Source organism: Diabrotica virgifera, chromosome 3 (assembly GCF_917563875.1).
Source record: "Diabrotica virgifera virgifera chromosome 3, PGI_DIABVI_V3a".
Lineage (NCBI taxonomy): Eukaryota > Metazoa > Arthropoda > Insecta > Coleoptera > Chrysomelidae > Diabrotica > Diabrotica virgifera.
Genome location: NC_065445.1, coordinates 191,040,088 through 191,065,651, shown reverse-complemented (window position 1 = coordinate 191,065,651; position 25,564 = coordinate 191,040,088). Strand labels below are relative to the sequence as shown.

Genomic DNA, 25,564 nt, shown 5'->3' with positions numbered 1-25,564 from the left:
TGGTCTCAGAGAAAGCCACAAGTCTCTTAAAAGGCAACTCCCTCACCTGGCTCGGCTGTTTAGAGGCCGATCTCAGGATCGACCACCTCTGATAGGCCAATGCCGGGAACTTCCAAAGGACATGTGAGGAGGTTTCCTCCTCCTCATTACATAGCCGGCACCGTGGGCCATCCGCCAATCCAAGCAAATGAAGGTGTCGTCGGAGTCTACAGTGGCCGGTGAGTATACTGATCAACAGGGAGTATCTTCTACGATCTATAAGAAAGAAATCTCACAGGTGGGCTGTGAGATTTTTGGATGCCCCACTATGTGGAGCCTCCGTAAGTATAAAGTTTACTATAAAGTATAATAAAGTGCTACACAAGATACTCGGAGCAGTCTGTGAGAACGGAATATGGAGGCGTAGATATAAATTTGAACTGCAGAATATTTACAAGCATACGTTTGGTGAAAAAGATATTATCACTGTAATTAAGCGAAACCACCTGCAGTGGGTAGGAGATGTAGCCCGAGCCCCTGAATCGAACATGATAAAAAATATTCTAACAGCTCAACCCGTGGAAATAAGAAGACGGGGTAGACCAAAGTTAAGGTGGATGGACGGGGTAACACAAGATGCCGAGAAGATCGGAGTTAGCAACTGGAAAATGCAAGCAAGGGACAGAACAGAATGGCGTAGAAAGATTGAGAAGGTCGAGGCCCTCTAAGGGCTGTAGCACCAATATGATGATGACTGTGTGGAGCCTAGTCTGTCTCAAACCTCCAAAGCTGACAACAAGATTCCTAGAATTTCCGCAGAAGAAGCTCCCTAATATTACCCCGACCAGAACTGAAGGGAACTTCAATGGTTCGGGTCCCACAGGCAGAGTGGATGAGTCCTGTCTTACCAGGGCGTCGGCCCGTTCGTTTCCTTCCAAACCTGTGTGTCCCGGTTCCCATACTAAGATACCCCTGTTGGTCAGAGCAACATCATTCAGTGCTCTCTTGCACTCAAGAACCAGCTTAGAGCTGACCTTGGGCGCTTCCAACGCCCTTAGCGCTGCTTGGCTGTCAGAGCAGATAGAGATGGTCCTGCCTAACAGACAGTGCTTGTCTGTTATCTCTTGAGCACGTACCACGATCACAAAGATCTCGGCCTGAAATACTGATGCATGAGAGCCAAGAGCCTGGCTGAATCAAATCCGACTCCACCATCATACACTCCAGTACCTGCCCGCTCGTCCACTATGCACCCATCTGTGAACCAGGTGAGCCCATTTCGACAGATTAGTATGGGTTCTCGTTTTATATGCCCATTCATCCCGGTCAGAAAATTGAACCAAGAAGGAGGAATAGAACTCAAATTAAGGGGCCATGCTGTCCTGTACCATAGAAAGCACAGGACAACACTTGATAGCCTGTCTCCAAATGTCACAATGGCCCATCCGCCCATTCATTTCCAACCAGTATAAAGAACAGTTGAGACGATAGGCTGCCATCATGGCTTCGTGATCTACAATGAGATGTAGAGGAGGTAAATTCGGCAGAACCTCAAGAGCTGCTATAGAAGTGGTCCTCGTGGCTCCTGAGATGCCAAAGCATGCCAATCGCTGTTGGTGAGCCAACTGGTGCTTCATTGAAGACAGTCTAGATCGGGGCCACCACACGATGGCCGCATACGTCAGTATAGGCTTTATCATGGATTGAAAAATCAGGTTACTACGATGTTATATCTTCTCTATACTGTTGTAAGGAGTTGAATCCTGAACTCTTACAGACGCTACCTGCAAGAAAATTGAGGCATTCGAAATGTGGCTTTATCGTCGAATCCTGAATATATCTTATACCGACCACGTTATTAATCAGGACATCTTATTAAAGATACAAAAAACAACACAGCTGTTAAACACAATAAAAACCAAGCCAAAATCGAATAACTCGATCAAATCATCAGGAACAGCGAGATATATGGATTGCTGCAACTAATTTCACAGAAAAAAGTATAAGGAAAACGCGGACCAGGAAGGCAAAGGATTTCCTGACTGAAAAATGTACGTACGTGGTTCAACAAAATAACCACAAATCTTTTCAGAGCCGCAGTATTGTTAATCAGCAGTGCTCCGAATAGATGGAGAATATACAAATCAGGTCAAAATCTTAAGGGGAGTGAGACAGGGATGCATAATTTCACCGCTGATATTCAATCTGTACTCAGAGCACATTTTTGAAGAGGCTCTAAAAGATATTGATGAAGGCATCTCAATAAATGGAGTCAAGCTCAGTAACCTGCGATATGCAGATGATACAATAGTGTTTTCCAATACCATAGAAGGGCTGCAAAACTTAATGAATAAAATAACTGAAACCAGTAGAACATATGGACTAGATATAAACACCAGCAAAACCAAGCTAATGATCATCAACGTGTCTCACAATACAACTATTTGGGAACTATATTCAATGAGTCGTGGGACAATACTCAAGAGATTAAATGTCGCATCGGAAAGGCAAAGAGTGCATTCTTGACTATGAGCTCTGTGTTCAAGAGCCATGACATCACTCTAAAAACAAAAATAAGGCTCCTTAAATGCTACGTGTACTCAGTGCTTCTATACGGAGTAGAAACGTGGACATTGAAGGCGGAAACTCTATCGGAACTTCAAGCTTTTGAGCTACGGTTGTACAGAAGGATCCTGAAGATACCATGGACAGACAAAGTCACCAATGAAGAAGTACTACGGAGGATGAACACAACCGCAGATTTAGTCAACATCGTGAAGGGCCGTAAGCTGCAGTACTTGGGGCATATAATGAGAAATCAAGGCAGATACGAGCTACTCCAGTGCATTTTGCAAGGTAAAATTGAACGAAAAAGGGCTCCAGAACGAAGAAGAATATCCTGGCTTGCTAACCTGAGAGCATGGTATAGAAAGACCTCAACACAACTATTCCGTATAGCAACTAACAAAGTCATCATAGCCAGAATGATCGCCAACGTTCGGAACGGACAGGCACCCTAAGAAGAAGAAGAAGTATTGTTAAACTATTTGTTAAGGGACCAATTTAGTGAAGGAACAATTACCTTTACAAAATGTCATAATTTGTGACTTTAAAAGAATATGCAAGCCACCTTAAAATTTTTAAAACAGAATGGCTAATTTTATTTTCATACTTTATATTTTATTCATACTTTATATTTTCGAAGGTGCTGAAAAGGAAAATGGGGTTTATTTTGAATTTCATATGGGGGAACATGGTCAAAATCGCAATTTTACACCAAAAATAAAAAAAAAAATAAAATCACGTTTTTTTGCGTTTCCCTCGCTACAACTCGTTTCAACATTTCATTTTAATATTTTTTTCTGAAATTTTTATAGTATATAGCTCTAACATTTCTGAAGAGAACGGTACCTGTTTCAAGCTCTTATTCTTATTCTGATAAAGGTTATGAATTTTTCAAAGGAAAAGGTGCGAATTTGTGCATTGCAAAGTTTAATAGCAAAAGTTGTATGACGAAGTTTAAAATTTAGCTTCTTGATCACGTTTATGTTAAAATAGAGAGTACAAAAAAAGTTTTCTGGTAAGTATTAGATCAAGACGTTTTATAGAAAAAAAAAAAAAATAGTGCAACTTTTAATGTCGACATTAAAAATCTCCAATATACCGCTTATTTTTCGAGATAGGCACTGACAATGGGTGGTGAATGACTAATTTTGGCCTTAGATTATGTTTTTGACCCTGATGAAAACGAAAATAAAATTTATTTTAACTTTTAGGTGGGAGAACATTGTCAAAATCGCAATTTTGCGAAACGTAATCATAACTTTTACGAAGAAAAGACTAAAAGACTACAGTTGCTTTCATAGTCTTCACAAAGGTGAGAAATATACGCTGTAGAAATTTCTAAAAAAAAATATTAAAATTGAACAGAGTTGTAACGAGGTAAACGTAAAAATTCGTGTCTTCATTATTTTTTTCATTTTTAGGTTAAAATTGCGATATTGAAAATGTTCCCTCACATAAAATTCAAAATAAACCTATTTTTCATTGTCAGCACCATCAAAAACATAAAATAAGACCAAAATTAACCATTTACCGCCCATGGGCAGTATCTAAAAAAATAAGCGTTATTTTGGGGATGTATAACGTCTATATTAAAAGTTGCGCCATTTTTTTTCTATAAAACATTTGTAACTAAAAGTTTCCAGAAAACTTATTTATACTCTATGTTTTAACATAATAAATGTGATTAATAAGATAAATTTCAAATCTTGCCACTCAAATTTTGTGATTAATCTTTGCAATTCACGAATCTGCACCTTGTACTTTAAAAAATTCATAACTTTTACCAGAATAATACTAAAAGCTTAAGATAGATACCATTGTCTTCAAAAAAGTGAGCAACATATAGTGTACAAACCTTAGAAAAAAATATTAAAATAAACCAGAGTTGTAGCGAGTAAAACGCAAAAAAGTGATTTCACTTTTTTTTATTTTTACGGTACAATTGCGATTTTGACAATATTTCCCCAACTAATATTTAAAATAAATTTCATTTTCGTTTTCAGCAGCGTCAAAAACATAATCTAAGACAAAAATTAGCCATTCACCGCCCATGGTCAGTATCTCCAAAAATAACCGTTATATTGGGGATTTCTAATGCCGATAATAAAAGTTGCACTATTTTTTTTTCTATAAAACATTTTGATCTAAAATTCTCCATAAAACTTTTTGTACTCTCTATTTTTAACATAAACGTTATTAAAAGGCTAAGTTTTAAATTTCGTCACTCAACTTTTGCGATTAAACTTTGCAATGCACAAATCCGCACCTTTTCCTTTGAAAAATTCATAACCTTTATCAGAATAAGAATTAAAGCTTGAAACAGGTGTCGTTGTCTTCAAATATACTATCAAAATTTCAGAAAAAAAATATTAAAATGGAACAGAGTTGTAGCGAGGTAAACGCAAATAAATGTGATTTTATTTTTTTTTTATTTTTAGGATACAATTGCGATTTTGACAATGTTCCCCACATCAAATTCAAAATAAGTCTCATTTTCGTTTTCAGCACCGTCAAAAACACACAATATGTCTAAAATTGGCCATTCACCTCTCCGTGGTCAGTACCTGGTCATTTTGGGGGTGTCTGGTGCCTGCCGCTTGCCTATTAGTATTTAGTATTAGTTATAAATAGTATTTGAAAAGTATCGCTAAATTACAAAAATCTCAATTAAAAAGTGTATCTTGTCCCACAATTTGTTTCTAATTGATTGATATACTCTTCTCGATTTATCTTTTAACATTCAATACTTTACCAATACTTTGTAATACCGTTGTCAATAAAATCGTATAAATAACAAAAGAAGCTCTGCTTCTCTTTCGAAACCTCCGCATAAGACTGAAAGTCTAAACGATTATTCATTCCGTGAGCGTTCAGAATGCAGCATTGCAGAGATGCAAAAGTACAAAACGAGAAATATGAGATTTGTGAAACAAGAGAATGATTTCACGCCTCTTTGATTGTTCATTCAGGAACCCACACGAACCATTAAATGAAATACATATTATTATCAAGTAGTCCGTGGCGAATGGTGCATCATAAAATATTAGAGTCGACCGAGTGGAACCAGTTTATTAAATCATCGATCAATAATATACAGTGCGCGTCTAAGTATTCCCCAACACAACTGTGTTCTGAGAGATAACACTTTGATTTCTGGGTAACTAAACTAAGATATCAGAAACTTTTTATAGTTTTGTTTACCCACTTTGAAAAAATTTGAAAACCTAGAATTATCCATATCTCTCTGTCCCAGAGACCTTTGCAAATACAACTCCTTCGTCATTAGACTAGATAGAATGGCAAATGAGGTGTCGAATGAAAGCTTAGAACCCAAGGGTAGTGTTAAAGGTGACCTATGACTTCCGGTTTTAGAGTTGCAACACGAAGTACGGTTTGAAAGTCGCCGAAATAGTACAAGCGATATATTATTCGACGCGCCTTAGCAAGACGAGAACAAATATATACTTTCCGGTTTCATACCTGTCTGTCTGTCCTTCTGTCTCTCCGTGAATACAACTCCTCCGTTATTAAAACAGATATAATGACAAGTTAATAAGATGTCAAATGAGAGCTTATAACCCAAAGATGGTATTAGAAACGAGAAATTCGACCTCGGACTTCCGGTTTAGATTTGAACCGGAGGTACTATTTTAAAGTAGCCGAAATAGTACAAGCAATATGTATATTATTCGACGCGCCTTGGCAAGACGAAAGCTTCATGCCTGTCTGTCCGTCCGTCGCGAATATAACTTCTACGTTATTAGAATTTTTTTGGGTTAGTATTATATTGGTTTATTTCTCGTTAATCTTCATTCCAAACTCTCGACAAGAATCATTACGTAGGACTAAGCCTAAGACTTTCTGTAAGTTCGGTCTTTATATGTCAGTAGAACAGTGCCATCTGCATAATTGATATTAAAAATTTGTTCTCTATTCCTTTTTATTCCTGTGAAAGCTTTTTGAAGGCTTTGTTGAATAGCACTTCCGGGTAAAGATTAACAAATGGCATAACGAATAATATACAACCACGCCTTACTCCTTTACTTATACCAATCTTTCTGGATGTTTGATCATCAAATCCAAGTCTTGGCACTTTGCCATCAATATCAGTTTTGTTACTCCAAGGTCGTCATCATCTAAGTTTATGTTCTGTAAAGAACTTAATATTTTATCATAATCTATGCTATCAAGCCAATTTGAAATCGACAAAGCATAATTCTTATCATATACTTTTATTGGTCGTAAAACCTCTGCAACAGTACTTGTACAGAAAACACAGTCTGTTTTATCCCCATTCGGGCTCTGAATCCAAATTGGTCGTATCCCACTTCTTCTTCACATTACTTTGTATATTCTGTTGTGAACTATTTTGAGTAGAATTCTAAGTACTTGGCTCAAAAGACTTAATATTCTAAATTTAAATCTCTCTTACTGTACATCGTTTGTAGTTATTATTAACGCCTTATTTTGCTAAGGGAATAAATATAGATTCTCACCATTCTTCTGGCATTTCCTCAGTATCGCAAATTGTACTAATGTAACATAAACAAAGTTACTAACAGAACAACACTATCAGTCTGTAAAATTTCAAAACAACGTTAAATTTCAAAACAACTGTAAAATTTCAAAATAACTGTAAAATTTCAAGCGTTACCATTTATCCTTCATTCTACTCTTTTAATTAATGCAGTTTTATTTTGTTGTTATGGCGAGTCCGCATTGGTAAATTTTTCGTGCGTTTTGAACTAATGGTTCGTCGCAAGAATTTTCGTCGCAAGAATTTGCGTCGCAAATTTTTATCAGTGAGGACGCGGTGGTCTACCAGCGAAAATTTATTTATCGTCCGTTGTGCGTACCTGCTCAGGTTGTGTGGAGTAAATCATAGAATTGGTTTTCGGTTTAAATAAGTAGACGGATATAAAATATTATTATGGATTTATCCAGGGAAGATGTTTTACTATTAATCCAGGAATATAGTAAGCATCCTAATCTATGGGATCCAAAGAATAAATTTCATTATAACAAAAATAAAACAGCTGATTCTTAGGAAGAAATTGGAAGAGTTTTTGATGTTGAGGGTGTACAAGGAAAACAAAAAAATATTAAATTTATTAGGCTCTTACCTGTAGGCTGAAATATTTCATGTATATTATCTTAAGTTTAAGAGGATTCTTATTAATTATTCTTTATTTGTATTGGGCTAAGGAAGTGTACAAATCAGAATGGTATACATTCAAAAGCATTGCTTTTCTTAGTGACAAGAACAGACCTAGAGAATCGAAGAATTCTGAGGATTCGTCTTAAAGCACTGCATAGCTACTTCTGGAATTATTTCTGATATTTTCTGTTTGGATACCTTGAACAGATATTGCAGACTGGGGTAGGAATCACCGGTTAACAGGAAGCGTAAAGTGATAACCAACCTTTCCTTGGCAGAGATAGCTTTTCTTAAGTTTGTATCCTATTTTTGAATGTTACGTCCAATTTTATTCAACAAATTTTTTTTTGCGGAGACATTCTTAGCTAGTTCTTGAAATAACCGGTGCTTTCATCAACCGAAAACACATCTACCTATTTAGTATCGGGGAACTATCTTCCAAAGTTCTTTGTTGATGTAAATATTTGATCCGGTATAGCCGTATCTTTTTATTTTCCTTTTTTGTGATCGAACCTCTACTCTATAGGTAAGCCGCACATAAATACTGCACACTTTTTCTTTTCATTATTAAATCGTTACTCATGATTAATAGACCAGGGCATTTAGCACTAAAAACACCCGAATAAATAGATTTTTAAATACAGCACCTAGTGACTTACAGTTTTTTGCATTATGTTTAGAATGACGTCAGGAAAAAAGTCTACCATTTAAAAATGGGTGGAAATGCATACCTGCACTGTAAAGTGCATAAAATGAATCCAATAATTACATAAATATAAAAATAAAGTCAAAATCAGTAAACTAAGGAACAAAATTTATTATTTGGGGGATTTTGGGGTCACTTAATACGATTACGCCATCAAAACTGACCCCCGGATCACCTAGTGCCCAAGGTCACGGCAAGATACGTCATCATCTGGAGTTTCGAGGGATTTCGGCACTAAATTGGTGTTAATGGATTCGGGGGATTTTTGAGGAGATAAACACGAATATGTCATCATAATAGACCTCTGGATCACCTGGTGCCCAAGGTCACTTCAAGAGACGTCATCTTCTGAACTTGCGAGGGCTTCCGGTATCAAATTGATGCAAAGGGATTACTTGCGGATTTTTGAGGTCGCTAAACACGATATGCCATCAGAATAGACCACCGGATTACCTGGTGCCCAAGAACACTGCAAGGGACGTCATCTTCTGGAATTTCGAGTGCTTTCGGTATTAAATTGATGCAAACGGATTACTTACGGGTTTTTGGGGTCGCTAAACACGAATATGCCATCAGAATTGACCTCCGGATTACCTGGTGCCCATGGTCGCTACAAAGGCACGTCATCATCTGGAGTTTCGAGGGATTTCGGCACTAAATTGATGTAATTGAACTACTCTGGGGTTTTTCAGGTGGTTAAACCCGAAGATACCATCAATACAGACCTTAGGATCACCTGGTGCCCAAGGCCACTGTAGGGGACGTCATTTTCTAAACTATCGAGGGCTTTCGGTATCAGATTGATGCAAACGGATCACATACGGGTTTTTGAGATCGCTAATCACGAATATCTCATCATAATTTAATTACGGAGCACTTGTTGCCCAGGATCGCTACTATGGCACGTCATCTTCTGGAGTTTCGACGGTTTTCGGTATAAAAATAGATACAAATGGATTACTCGGGGGGTTTTTGAGGTCGCCAAACACGAATATACCATTAGAGCAGACCCACAGAGCACCTGGTGACCATGGTCACTGCAAGGGACGTCATCTTCTGGAGTTTCGAGGGTTTTCGGCATTAAATTTTTGCAAATGGATTACTGGAGTGTTTTTGGAATGGCTGAACGCGAATACGCCATCAGATCTGACCCACGGAGCACCTGGTGTCTAAGGCGGCTCATCTTCTGGAGTTTCGGGGGTGTCGGAATTAAATTGATGCAAACGGATTACTCATGGGTTTTTGGAGCTGTTAAACACGAATGCACCAACTGAACAGACACCAGGGGCCTGGCGCCTAGGTCAGGTTATCTTCTGAAGTTTCGAGAGTTTTTGGTACTAAGTTGATGCAAACGGGTTACTAACGGGTTCTTGGGATTGCTAAACACAAATACGCCATCAGAAGAGACATCGAAGCACCTAAGCCTAAGGCACGTTATCTTCTGGATTTTCGAGAGTTTACGATACTAAATTAATACAAACGAATTACTCACGGGTTTTTGGGGTTGCTGAATACGAATACACCATCAGAACAGTCACTAGAGCACCTGGTGGCTAAAGCATATTATCTTATAGAATTTCGAGAATTTTGATGCAAACAAATTGCTTATAGGTTTTTGGGTTTTCTGAACACGAATATGAAATGAGAACCGACCCCCTGCGTTCCTAGTGGCCAGAGTGGCTGCTATGCACATCATGTTTTAGAATTTTGAGGCATTCTGACACTAAATTGGTACACACCGGGTATTCGGAGGTTTTCTGAGTTGCTGTTCAAAGAAATCATTCAAATTGGCAACTTTTTTTTGCTATTTTGCTTAGACCGTTTATTAAAATAACTACGTTGTGCTATACAATTTTTTAATTGTTTATAAATATAAACTCAATTTATATCTAACAGCATATTTCCGTCATTTATTTCAAAATCGATTTACTATATTTTATTTTTATCCCTCGTGGTCACTAGATACTCCAAAGTCTTTCATCTAAGTCATATTCGTATTCAGCAACTCCAAAAACATAAGAGTAATCCGTTTGCATCAATTTAGTACCAAAACTCTATAAATTCCAGATAAGGCGTGCCATTGGCACCTGGTACACCGGTGTCTGTTGTGATGTAGTATTCGTATTCAGCAACCCCAAAAATCTATGAGTAAGCCATTTGCATTAATGTAGTATTAAGACACTCAAAATTCCAGAAGATGACGCCCCTTGTAGTGACCCTTGGACAGGGTGCACCAGGGGTCGGTTCTGATGACATATTCGTATTTGGTGACCTCAAAAACTTTCCAGTAATCCATTTGTATTATTTAAATGCCAAATATGTTCGTAATTCCAGAAAAAGACGCCCCTTGCTGTGATCTTAGTCACCAGGTGTTCTGGAGCTCGGTTCTGACTGCTATTCATGTTTAGCGACTTTAAGCCCTTGAGTGATACATTTACATCAATTTAATGACGAAGACACTCAAAACTCCAGAAGATAACGTGCCTTAGTAGCGGTCCTGGGCACCAGGTACTCCGGAATTCAATTCTGATGACATATTCGTGTTCAGCGACCCCAAAAACCCGTAAGTAATCCGTTTGCGTCAATTTAATACCGTATACCCTCGACACTCCAGACGGTGCCGTCCCTTGCAGTGACCTTGGGCACCAGGTGATCTCGTGGTCTGTTCTGATGGTATATTCGTGTTTATCGACCTCAAAAACCCCCGAGTAATTCATTTTTATCAATTTAGTACAGAAATCCCTTAAAACTCTAGAAAAGGATGTCCATTGCAGTTACCTTGGACTCCAGGTGCAGAGTGGGTCGTGTCTGATGCCAGATTCGTGTTTAGAGACCTCAAAAACCCTCCAATAATCAATTGGCATCAATTAAATGCCGAAAACCCTCAAAACCCCAAAAGATGACGTGCCCTAATAGTGACCCTGGGCACCAGGTATTCCGGACTTCAATTCTGATCGCATATTCGTGTTTAGAGACCCCAAAATTCCGTAAGTAATCCGTTTGCACCCAATTTAATACCGAAAGCACTCTAAACTCCAGAAGATGACGTCCCTTGGAGTGACCTTGGGCACCAGGTAATCCGGTGATCTATTCTGATTGCATATTCGTGTTTGGCGACCCCAAAACCCCCCGAGTAATCCGTTTGCACCAATTTAATACCGACAGCACTCGAAAGTCCAGAAGATGACGTCCCTTGCAGTGACCTTGGGCACCAGGTAATCCAGTGGTCTATTCTAATGGCATACTCGTGTTTGGCGACCTCAAAACCCCCCGAGTAATCCATTTGCACCAATTTAATACCGTAAGCCCTCGAAAGTGCAGAAGATGACGTCCCTTGCAATGACCTTGGGCACCAGGTAATCCGGTGGTCTGTTCTGATGGCATATTCGTATTCCGCTACCTCAAAAATCTATAAGTAATGGGCTTGCGTCAATATAGTACCGAAAAACCTTGCCCATAGGATGACGCCCCTTGCAGTGACGTCACTGACGCCCTCGCGGGCACCATGTGCTACGATTGTCTGTTTTGATCGTATGTTCTTGTTTAATGACTTTAGAAACGCCTGAGTAATCCGTTTCCATCAATTTAATGCCGAAATCCCTTAAAACTTCAGAAGATGACGTCTCTTGCAGTGACCTTGGGCACCAGGTAATCCGGTGGTCTATTCTGATGGCATATTCGTGTTTGGGACCCCAAAAACCCCCCGAATAATCCGTTTGCACCAATTTAATACCGAAGGCCCAGAAGATGACGTCCCTTGCAATGACCTTGGGCACCAGGTGATCCAGAGGTCTGTTCTGATGGCATATTCGTGTTTAACTATTAACTATTCGTATTTAGCGACCCCTAAGACCCGTGAATAATCCATTTGCATCGATTTAATGTCGGAAACCATCGAAGCTCCAGAAGTTGACTTTTCTTGCCGTGATCTTGTTCACGAGGTGATCCGGGGGTCAGTTCTGATGGCGTATTCGTATTCAGTGACCCCAAAAACCCCCCAAATAATAAATTTTGTTCCTCAGTATACTGATTTTGACTTTTATTTTTATATTTATGCAATTTTGGATGCATGTTATACACATTACAGTGCAGTTATGGATTTCCAGCCATTTTTGAATAGTAGACTTTTTTCCTGACGTCATCCTGAACATAATGCAAAAAACTGCAAGTCTCTAGGTGCTGTATTTAAAAATCTATTTATTTTGTGCTAAATGCCCTCGTCTATAATAAGCCCACATGATTATCTCAATCGATGTTGTAAACAAACAAACAAAAACACACTGTACCAAGAACGGCGTCCACACTGAAAAACGAATGCGACGCAAATCATTTGATTTCGCTCGGATACTGACAACCGATGGATCGTGTGCGTTGTGTGCGTCGAAAATTCTTGCGTTCGTTTTATGCGACGAACACGTCCACACTATCACAATTTACTTCGAGCCCGCAAATATTTGCGACGAACAGCTGGTACGCACGAAAAATTTACCAATGCGGACGCGCCATTAAACTGCATGCAAATATTTTTTTACTGGCAAGTTGCTATCAATAATGGCTATGAGCACGTGAGCTTGGTTGTATAGGAACTTTCAACCACTTCCAATCGAAGTAAAAATTTTACCAACATAGCACAAAATTAATTTCCAAAAGGTAGCCCCCCATTAATATAGGCAAAATGGCCTCACTCCCAGAATTCATATTTTTCAAATTTTTTACGTTAGATTTGATTAAAAAGTAAGACTCAGTGCAATTTTTGCCCACCACTCCCCCCCACCCTTATCTCCAAAAACGTCATTTTTTCGGTTTTATTTTTATTGATCAGTTTTTCGGGTTTTCGAAGGTGGTGCACCCTGCCGAAAAAATCTGGAAAGATCATAAATATATTTTTATGATAAAATACACAAAATAAAAAAAGGTTTAGGATATGTACACTCAAACTACGGGTCTTTACAAAATAGACAAGTTTTGTAAAAGCCTCAACTATGTGAGTGAATTTTTTGAAATTTTTAAATTGATTACATCCCACCTAAAAAAAAAATAAAAACGAAAAAATTACGTTTTTAGTTGGTGGGGGATGGGAAAGAGGGTGGAGGTTATATTTCGCGGAGTCTTATTTCTGAATCAAATAGAACGTAAAAAAATGAAAAAAAAAATTTTCTGGGAGTGAGGGCATTTTGCCTATCTAAACCGGGGTACCCTTTAGTAGACAGTTGGAACTAAGTGTTATGGTTCAGAAAATATTTGAACGGGAGACTTAAGACTCGTACTGCATACATGGTATCTACAGTCCGTATAATATAAATACCGTTGGACGTCATCCGCGTCATAGAACGTGACGTCACATGATACCAACACGAAATATTTAAGTCGTAGGTGTGTTCCTTTTTAGAATCATTTAGCTGAGTACACTGGAATTACAGCCACTAGACATATTTTATTATATACGCGTAGAAATAATACTGGAAGATTTCTATTAATGTAAATTTAAAGAACCATACCCTAACTTGTTTAATTTAATTTCTATAAGTGGAATATAAAACGTTTTTATAAAGCACACTTGTTCGGATTACACTTTAACTGCGATCGACCAAAGGTGATATTTTGGCATAAATTGGTAACATTTATTTGACAGTTGCGGTATTGACACTTCAGATTTGTTTTTATTCTTTACTATAAGTATTTGTTTTATTATATTTATTTTTTACTTTAAGGTAAGATTATAACTTAATTCTTGTTTTCTATTTCTAATCTTTTTATTTATTTCCATTAAATATTAATTTGTTTTTTGTATAATCCACTTCGCAATAATTATATATATATATATATATATATATATATATATATATTTGATTTAAAATGAATTCAAGAATTTTTTGTAATTGGGCAACAATGTCAAGTTAGATTTCTAACGTAGATCTGTAATGGTATCTGTACTTTACGGACTGTACACATTTACGGACCGAAATCAGTGAAAAAATTTTATAGGTGGAAAGTTTCTCTGGTTGGTGTCTAGATTATTTTGACTAAGAGACACATATTATTTCCTAAATAAAAATAACACTTATGGTTGTTCAAATTTTTACATAATAAAAAAACAACTTACTTTGCTCCTCTCCTGGCTACTTCCAACAGACATAGAATGACGTGTTTCTCGTTTTTTCGCATAATTAAATCATCGGTTTCGAATAATAGGCATTCTATTATTTTTAACGAATTGCGGCACCAGTTGATAAAATTGCTAACGTTGTCTCTGCAAAAAATAAACAATAAATATATCAAGTACTCTAAAATAAAATTTTTTTAAGTTTATAAAAATATTTAATAACTGTATCTAATAAAGTAGTACTCTGTATACTTTCAATTTCAGAAGTTATAATACCGTGTGTTTACTTTTAAATTAGATATAGGAGTGCACCCAATACATGTCAACACTGCTTCTCCGCTTCCCACACCGAGTCGCGCCAATTTATTTAGTCATTCGTCGATTCTACAATGACAATGCAACTCATTCTCATAAGCAATGTTGCCGATTTTAGCGCTTCCCTCAGTCGCCCATCTCCAATCGAAAACTAAACGTATTAGTATAGTATGGTTCTTCTCAGAGCTTTCTTTCAGTCATAACCTGTTCTTAGTCCAGGCTTTATCGTCGCCCCCGTTGGGTAAATTATTCCGATTCGATTTTTTTGCACAAACTTACTCAAATAGTGGTCCTTATTACAAATCCACGGGGTTCCAGGCGGTACCGTGGTCGGTACCGCCATGGTACCACCATTTTTTTTTTAATTTCAAAAAACAATTTTTTCACTTTGGACAAATTGTTTTTAGATGATTTGGGTCATTCGGGGCAAAAAAGGTCTCTTGTGATATTTCTCTAAAATTGATTGTTGTCGAGGTATACGCGATTTAAAATTTGAAAAATGCGAAAATAACCATTTTCTAGACAATAACCCGGTTAAAAATTATTATTATGAAAGTCAGAAGGTCACCAAATTAAAGTTTAAAGCCCCCCCCCCTACAAGAGCCTGAAGAAATGTTTTTCATTATTTTGCACTAAGCGCTAAGAGCGTATTGAGGTAGCCGTCAATGTGAGTGCGAGTGAGATGCGCCATTCGACGGTCGGAACGGTGCATCTCTTTCGCACTCACCATTGACGGCCGCCTAATACGAGCTTAGCGCTCATTGTTAATAATTAAAATTAACCGCTTAGTAATATGTATAATAATGACACAAATTTCTTCAGGATCTGGTAGGGGGGACTTTAAACTTTGACTTGGCCACTTCCTGACTTTCATAATAATAATTTTTAATCGAGTTATTAAGCCTTAAATATGACCATTTTCGCGTTTTTCAAATTTTAAATCGCGTATAACTCGACAACAATCAATTTTAGAGAAAAATCACGAGCGACCATTTTTACTTAGAATGACCCAAGTGATCTAAAAAAACATGTTCAAAGTGAGAAAATTATTTTTGTGAATTTGTTTAAACAATTTTTCGAGCACGGTACCGCCTGTGGATTTGTTATAAGGACCTCTTTTTGAGTAAGTTTGTGCAAGAATATCAAATTGGAATAATTTACCTAACGGGGGCGACAATACCGACGCGATAGCGACGGGGGACTATCTAGTGTCTTGGGTAGGTCGAGCATTATAGCATGCCATTTTAGACAAATTTTTTGACAATTATAGATTGGCCAAACATTTGTTATAAAACTTATGAAACTACATTTTTCATTTTTCTTTTGTATATTTTAAAAGAAAATCTTTCTTTTAAATCTTAAAAATCTTTTAAAGAAAACATTTTTCTTTTATATATTTCTAATTTTCCTAATTTTTTAGGAAATTTATTTTCCATTACAGATAATGCAGAAACTACACCAAAAATATCAAAAAACAAAAGACGAGTGGAAACAACATAAATAACGGTACTTCATAGAATGGTTGAAAAGAAGATAAAGCATAAGACATAATGTATAAAAGGTCGAAAAATAATAATAAATGGGTATTAAAAAAAGAGTGGAGTGAAGGGTGGAGCTACTAAGAGATGAAAGAGGGAAGAATCGTGTGAGACAATTAATTAATAGGTCATTTACATGTGAGTCATCCTCAAAAGAGGTGAAGCAATGAACCAAACAAGGAGGGAGCAATTATTGTATAAAGATAAAACAATAATAAATTAAACAACACAGCGTGAGAAAGATTACAGGTCATCATGCGAAAACCAGATGATCGATGGAATCTTGACGTAATTCTCATAGTTTGATTCAGTATTTCCATAGAGAGGTCCTAATGCAGAGCCAGAGTAAAAGATGCAGTGGAAAACCTAAAATGATCAGGTCCTCTCAATATGTCTGCTTTAAAATCAATAAGGACGGTAAAAAGAATACTTTTGTTTGCTATAAATATAGGCCAGGGTAATAAGACAAAAATATACCCTGTTCGTGACACTTCAGCAGCCAGGGTACTGAAGCGTTTTTTCGACAAGTAATACCTATACGCTGTGAGCTCGTACGTAGAGGGGATATTTATAAATTCGCCAGCGCCAGTAGTGGCAAGTCTGTAAACGTTTACCGGAAATTTGACATAAATGTCAAAGTGATTAATTTAAAATTAAAATTAAAAACATTAATTATAAAAAATATTAGTTGGTCAAAGCTGTGGTATATATTTTTAGCTTAAATATACTTACGTTTTAAATACTGAATTTACGTTTTTTTAATGTTCTGTAATATGTAATATCTATTAATCTTAGCGCCATCTACACGATAATTGTGAAAGTATCCGAAGTAAGAAATTAATATTTCATCAATAGAACGTCAAAATGATTGGCAAAATCTTAAAAAAATCTATTACAATTTAATTACTTTTTAGCGTTGTATATATTAAGCGATAACAATTAAATAATAAATTTACAAATTACCGGTGAAAGTTGAATTAGTAATCCGCCAGGAGCGACACCAAGGAAGCTCAGAGCGTATAGGAACAAATTGTAACTATTTCCTGCGTAGGCTCTGGCGGCCATTTTTATTTACAAACAATTAACTGTGAAAAAATGGCATTTTTCCCTTTTTTTTTTCAAATCAATGGAAAACAGCGAAACTTTTAATTTTTATAGTACAGATTTTTATAGTACAAATATCTTTGAGATTATGGAAAAAGCTTTAAAATGACATATTACAAAGTTTGATATACTCATTTATTGTTAATATAATTGCAAAAATAGGTCGGAATTGCAAAAAAAATTATTTTCGCAATAACTGTTGTAAAAATTAGTGTATAGGTTTGAAATTTTTGTCAAATGAGGGTTCTTTGGTGCTTAATATGTGATAAAAATTTCAAAGCGATTCATTAAATTGTTTAAATTTTATTCGAATTGTTTATCTCAGAGAGCATTTTTTTTACAATAACATAAGTCAGAAAAAAATGATGTTAGAACCATTCCACAGGTGTCAAATGGAAGAGCATGAGCTATATTTTCAACTTGGTTTAAAAAAAGCGAATAAAAATGCATTTATTAATAATAAATAATTATGTAAAAGTATCGTAAATCTTTCCTTATAAACTTTTTGAATAACTTTTTCCAAAAAAATTAACTTTTTTACCCTGTTTTAAGTGCACAACTACCAAGTAATGTTATTTATATCATAATTGATAAAAAATTGTAATAAATATATATAATTTTCTTATATAACAAAATAAAAAGTTTATAAGGAAAGATTTACGATACTTTTGCATAATTATTTATATATATACTAATAAATGCATTTCTTATTCGCTTTTTTAAACCAAGTTGAAAATATAGCTCATGCTCTTTCATTTGACACCTGTGGAATGGTTCTAACGTCATTTTTTTCTGACTTATGTTATTGCAAAAAAATTCTCTCTGGGATAAACAATTTGAATAAAATTTAAACAATTGAATGAATCGCTTTGAAACTTTTATCACATATTAAGCACCAAAAAACCCTTATATGACAAAAATTTCAAAGCTGTACACTAATTTTTACAATAGATATTGCTGTTGATGCCCCCTTAATTCCTTTATTTTGCCTTTTTTATGACGTGGCAACGTGGTTAGTTTATACCAGTATATTCACATATCATCATACGAAAATAAGAGTCGCATACCGGCAGTCGGCAAAGGCACACATTCGCACAAAAAAGGTTCGTTATAGCATACGCGTTAAAACCCCACGGACAGGTCATATGGGTGAAACAATCCCTTAGCGTGCATCATAATCTCTTCAAAGTGTCAAGTGTCGTGGCGTGTTTTTATCAAAACTTTTGGACAGTTCAAGTATACGGACTTATCCTATATTTTGCTGTTTAGTTTTATGTCTTAGATAATAAAGTCGATATCTCTTCACACGTTTTAATCATTTAACCAGCATCTTATCGAAGTTATTTATCGCGTTGACTTCACTCAAATTCATACGGGTCTCGATCCGTTTTCAATTGCGAAATTATTTTTTTTGCAATTCCGACATTTTTCGCAATTATATTAACAATAAATGAGTATATCAAACTTTGCAATACGTCATTTAAAGCTTTTTCCATAATCTCAAAGATATTTGTACTAAAAAAACCATAAGTTTCACCGTTTTCCATTGATTTGAAATAAAGGGAAAAATGCCATTTTTTTACACTTAATTGTTTATAAATAAAAATGGCCGCCAGATCCTACGCAGGAAATAGTTACAATTTGCTCTTATAGGTATTACCTGTCGAAAAAACGCTCAGTACGCTGGCTGGTCGAGTGTCATGGAAAAAACCTTATTACCCTGCACTAATATACGTACTTACAGAGAAAAACCTGTGCTTTAAGCACAGTTTCAATAAAAACACGGCGGATATTGATATTTGCTAAAGCTTTCAGGTATATTACACCTACGTCTAGCTTCTACAAGGTAAATAAATCAATTGGGCGAGCATTAAATACTGGGTTTAGTACACCGATTTCAAGTTTATATATATGTAATCAGCTGATTAAATTATTTAGTAGATCATGGAGTAGTTGAATAAAAATATATAAGTTGTTTTTCTGGGTAGAACTTATTTCAGCCTCCTATGTATACGAAATAAATACATATTTAATAGGCTTTCTTGATCAGTGGCGAAGCTGAATAGTAGCTTTGTTAAATGAAACTTAAAATAATTGTAATTTATTTAACAAGAGCAGAAAGTGATACTTTTTTTCAAAAATGGCAAGAAAATTACGACAATTCCATGAGTGAAAAATGACACTTTATATATGCGTTGCAAGTAACATTTTTTCTACAGCCCTACACAATCAATAAAATAAAAAATCTGATAGTTTTCTATTTACACACTTATACCACAACGACCATGCAGTGTTATTAATATGATTGCAAACACAATAATTTAATTTTTATTACATTAATTTGAATAATAAAATTTTCTATCTTTTAATTTGTATCCACTCTTGAAATATTTTCCAACATGTTGAACACGGTGATGAGTTGCGTTCTTGGGACGATTGTACTGGAAGAGAGTTCATTTTATCACATGAAATTAACTTTAACTTAAGAAAAAATCATTTTATCCGTCAGAAAAATCATAGTATGTGATTTGTCTTGTTACATTTCAGTTACTAACTATTATGATCCAAACGTTCGCTGTCTTACAATGTTTGAAATAAATTAATAATTTACACATATCAATAAATAGAAATCTTTTAATAAGTATAAATAAAACCTTCTTCTTCTTCTTTTTCTTCTTCTTCTTTTTATTTTATATAGGCAGTACTGCCTGTTTTTCTTTAACGGTGCCTGTCATTCTGTCCCTTAATTGTCATTCCATCTTTTCCTTGGGCATCCTGTACTTCTTCTGCCTAACGGTGACTTGTCCCTGGATATTATTGCTATCCTTAATTCAGACATCCTACTTATGTGTTGATTCCACTCTTCTTTTCTGTTCTTTACCCAGGTATTTATATTGTCTACCCCACATATGCGTCTAATTTCCTCACTTCTTACCCTGCCCTGTATTATTTTTCCAACAATCCTTCTTAAGATATTCATTTCGTTGGTCTCCAGATGTCTTCGTGGTTTGTTTGTATCTGGTCTTGTTTCGGCCGTGTAAGTCATAACTGGTCTAATAAAATTACTGATTTATACATTCGGGCCTTTGTTTCCATTATTAGGTGTTTGCTTTTCCAAATTGTGTCGTTTAGGCTGTTCTACTGGCTTTTATTATTTGGCCTTGTACCTCTTCGTCGATATTGTTGTCGGCTGATAGATTAATTCCCAGATATTTAAAAGTCGTTACTTGTATAATGTGATTGTCTAACTCCAATTTGCATCTTATCGATTCTTTAGCTTTTACTAAGTTTTTTGTTTTTCGGGCTGATATTTTCATATTCATTTTTTTGCGTTAATGTTGAATTCGTGCATTAATCTTCTGCTACTAACGCGGTGCCATCAGCGTAAAAGTAAAACGATAAATAAAAGCTTTAAATATTAAAATATATGACATCACAATTTTTATTCCATCAAACAATCAAAATATCAAATAACGATTTGTTGGTTATCTTTCGGCTATTGTCCCCTCACCCTCAAGAACTTACCCAAATATTTGCTAACCTACACACAATTATCCAATCCTATCAGTTCCCTATTAGCATAAATTGAGCCAAAAATATGATACATTAGAAACTTTAGAACTTTAGAAAACATTCCTTACATCGGCATGTAAACTTATACATTGCATAATAATATACAGGTACATATGGGCACGTATGTGTGTGGATATCTTAGTGTATACTTATTATAATATACCTGCATGCATATGTGTGTGTCTGTGGTTGTTATTTATTTATATTTTAATTTTGGCTTGATCATATAGTCTTTGATAACAACCAAAAAAGATTCTAACTCTGGTTTTTATTTTATTTATTTAATCAGTTAAGCCCATTCGTACCTTTCGGTGTTGGGCTGTTCACAACTAGTTCAATATCTACATTTCAATACATTTTAATAATTATACAAAACTTTTATTTTAACAATACAATTTTAATAAATATAAATTACTTATTTGACCCATTTTTCTGTCCATATGTTTTAATCTTGTGGTGCTTCTTTGATACTTCTTTTCCATGCTGTTCTATTTTGAGCCAATTGTTTTACCATACTCCATTGCAGTCCTCTGCAAGTCTCTCTGCTTCTTGTCTAACTTGTTCTTCCCATCTCATTCTTGGGCAACCTACTTTATTTTTCCCTTGTACTCTGACTTCATATACTTTTTTCGTTATTCTTGTGTCGTTTAGTCTGTGGATGTGGCCCAACCATCCTAACTGTCGTTCCCCTATAATTGTCTCTATGGGTTTTATCTTTAGAGCTTGAGTTATTGTGTCGTTTCTTATTTTGTCTCTTCGTGTGACCCCTTCTACTTTTCTCAAGAATCTCATCTCTGTAGCTTTGATTTTTCTTTTGTTGTTCTTTGTTAGCGTCCACGACTCACTCCCATAGACGATTGATGGTCGAACCACTTTTTGGTACACTTGTATTTTGACTTCTTTGGTTACCTCTTTCTTTCCAAAGAACGTATTTCTTAATGTATTATAAATTGTCCCTGCTTTTCCTATTTTATTGTTTATTTCTTTGTCTATTTTACCATCTTCTTCAATAATTGTACCTAAGTAGTTGTAGCTGTTTACTTGTTCCAAAACTTGTCCTTCTACCTTAATTTTTATCACTTTTTTTGTAGTTGCCATAACCATTGTTTTACTTTTATCTGTGTTTATTTCCATGTTCATTTTTCTTAGTTCTTTTATATATATAAGTGTTTATTATTTGTTGCAGTTTCTCTTCCGTGTCAGCTAACAATACCATATCATCTGCAAATAGTAATTCTTGTATTTGTACATTGTTCATTTTCCATTTTCCCAATATCATGTCTTTAGATTTCTCCTTGCATTGCTTTATTGCGTCATCTAGTACCATTGAGAAAAGTAATGGACTTAGTACACAGCCTTGTTTTAGTCCTATCTTTGCCTGGAATTCATCAGATTCTTGATTGTGAGTCCTTATTGTTATTTTATTATTTTTATATAAGCTTTAATTATTTCTATCATATCCTTTTCTATTCCATTTTTCTTTAAACATTTCCATATATCTTCCCTTCTTATTCTATCAAAAGCTTTTTTCAGATCAATAAAGCATATGTGTATCTCTTTGCCTTTCATCAATAGTTTTTCTCCTATTTGTCTCAATATGAATATCAGATCTTGGGTACTCCTTCCTTTTCTGAAGCCATGCTGGGATTCTTCTAGTTTTATTTCTAGTTTTTCCCTTAGCCTTTTTTCAATTATTCTATTGCATATTTTGGCAGGAACGCTTGTCAATGTAATACCCCTATAATTTTCGCAATTTCTTGCGTCTCCTTTCTTAAACAGTGATACTATTATATCTGTTTTCCAATCAGATGGTATTTCCTTTGCTGTGATTATTTCATTTAGTAGTTCTCGGAATTTTTCTTTTGAATTTTCACTCATGTACTTTAACATTTCAGCTGTGATTTCATCTTGGCCTGGAGATTTTCCCAATTTTAATTTGTCAATGGCTTCTGCAATTTCCTCTTTTGTTATTTGCTGCATTTTCTCTGTATTTTCGATCATGTCTTCCTCTCTTTCATGTTGATATTGTTTCCATTCTGTTAGTTCTTCAAAGTACTGCTTCCATCTTTGCATTATTTCTCTTTCTGTAGTTAATATATTTCCTTCTTTATCTCTTATGTTTCTTAATCTATGTGTTTTCTTTTGTCTTAGCTGTTTCAATGTACCATAGAACAATTTTTGGTTATTAAAATAGTTTTCATTCATTTTGTGTCCAAAATCTTCCCAAGACTTCTTTTTTGCCGTTTTAATTTCTTGTTTAATGCCGTTTCTGGCCATTTTATATTTTTCGAAATCGTCCTCCGATTTGGTTTTTAGATACATTTTCCATACTTTTTTCTTTTCTTTCACTTTACGTTGTATTTCCGCTGTCCACCATTTACTTTTCTTCGAATATATGTTTGTGATTTTAGTTGTTCCGCATACTTCTTTTGCTGTTTTCAATATGATTTCCTTAAATTGCTTCCATTTATTTTCTATTCCTGTGTTAATTGCCTTTATAGTCTCGAACTGTTTTGTTAACTTCTGGTATTCCTCTTTACTATCTATTTCTCTTAATTTGTAGCTTTTTATTTTTTCTTTAGTTATCTTCTTTCTTTTTTCTGTTGTGTTATGTGTGTACACCCTTAGTTCCATTATAAGCAAGTAATGGTCACTGCTTATTTCAGCCTCTCTTTTTACCTTTATGTCTTTTATCATCTTTAGGTCTTTTCTTTTTATTAGGAAATAGTCTATTATGGATTTTTCTTTTCTCGATGAGATTTCTCTAGTATATTTGTGTATGTCTTTGTGCATAAATTTTGAATTCGTTATAACCATATCATTTGCTATACATAGATCTATGATTCTGTTTCCGTTATCATTTTTCATTTCTTCTCCATGTTGCCCTAAGTATCGTTCAATCCCTTTATTGTCTCTTCCCACCCTACCATTTAGGTCTCCCATTAATATAATGTTTTCTCCTTCGTTGTCCATCTCTGCTTGTAATATTTCAAAGAATTCATCTTTTTCCTCTTTTTTGGCATTATCATTTGGCCCATATGCTACGATTATGCTGGTTATATTTGTATTATCTAGTTTTACTTCCACTACCAATAATCTTTCGTTTATATATCTTTCACCTATTATGTTATTTGTCTTTTCTGTTTTTACTATTAGGCCTACACCTCCCGCGCCCCATTCTTTTAAGTCAACTCCTGACCAATATAAGCGGTAATCATCATTTAGATCTACTATTCCTCTACCTTTCTTTTTTATTTCAGTTACTCCCAAGTAGTCTATATTTTGTAGTTTCATCTCTTCAATTATTTCCTCTTCTTTACCGTTAATACCTCGCACGTTCCATGTAGCCATTTTTATGATTTCCTTTTCATTTTCCTTATGTTCCGTATTTTTATATATCTCACCATTTTTGTTCCTCGCTATATTTGTAGCTTCATATATATTTTTATTCGTGTCCATTTTATTTGCCAGGTTCGTTGTGTTTGTTTTCATGTCGCTTTCAATTTCTGCTATTCGTTTATTGGATTTATTACTTTAGTTTTTTCATAGTCTTATTCCATTTCCATATCTCGCCATTTATAGTTATTTTATTGTATCCAATTTTCACCTTATTTCCTTTTAATTCTTCTTCTTTTGCCATTTTTCTTATTTGCTTGTTCTTCTCACGCTCCTTTGTTGTCATGTCATGATTTATGTATACCTTTTCCTGCTGCTGTTCAACTCTGGTTTTTATTTGTTGCATTTAGTTTGTGTAACCGTTAACCTGATGATGCTCTGCAAATTTTAGAGAGCGAAACCGGTCGTCGGAGTAGAAATAAATGAGCGTGAGTACATCTATTTTTTATTTCATTCATAATGAACTCGCATATGGCAACCCATTCAAAATTTAAATAATAAAAGCGTTCAAAAATCAATCAATTTTGTTAGTCATCAATTAAAATTGGTTATATTCATTGCTACATTTCCATATTGTTTTTCCTTTAAACGTTCAATTATTTTGGTAATAAGATATTTTTAAAATCGCAATAATTAGTTTTCACTTTACCACCCATTAAAGTAAATACCTCACGGTCTTTTCTTCAATTACGTATCGTGATGTTTTCAATAGATTTTCAGAAATGTTGTTAGTAAAGTAAGTAATAGATCTGTAGTTGTCAAGAACCCTTCAACCAGAAGTGAAAACATACGTGAAGGTGCATGTACATATTCTGTAATGATAATAACCACTTCAACTTTCTCTAATGTTGGTATTGGACTATCAAAATAAGGTATTTTTTGCGCCGATTAAATCGTTAAATCATCTATTGGGTATTTGAACGAGGCTTCAATCGAGATAAGTCTCCAAAGTTGACATTAACATGGTATTTTTTAAGCAGGCATTAAATGGTTAATGAGGTACTGAATAATGTTTCAACGATGGGAAAATTATCTTGAAGAACAAAACTTTTGTAGGTATATTTATTCCTTATTGGAAGTGTTGAGTCTTGTATAAAATTAACGCACCAATTTGTTAAATAACTCAA

General features: G+C 35.1%; 1 protein-coding gene across 1 annotated transcript in view; it reads right to left on the bottom strand.

The window, feature by feature from the left end:
* LOC114333765 (GAS2-like protein pickled eggs) overlaps positions 1-25,564 on the bottom strand; it is a 579,287-nt gene that overhangs the window by 194,053 nt on the left and 359,670 nt on the right. Inside the window, exon 5 of the mRNA XM_050647107.1 lies at positions 14,512-14,658. Within this exon, the coding sequence (XP_050503064.1) occupies positions 14,512-14,658 (147 nt within the window). The remainder of the gene's footprint in view (positions 1-14,511; positions 14,659-25,564) is intronic.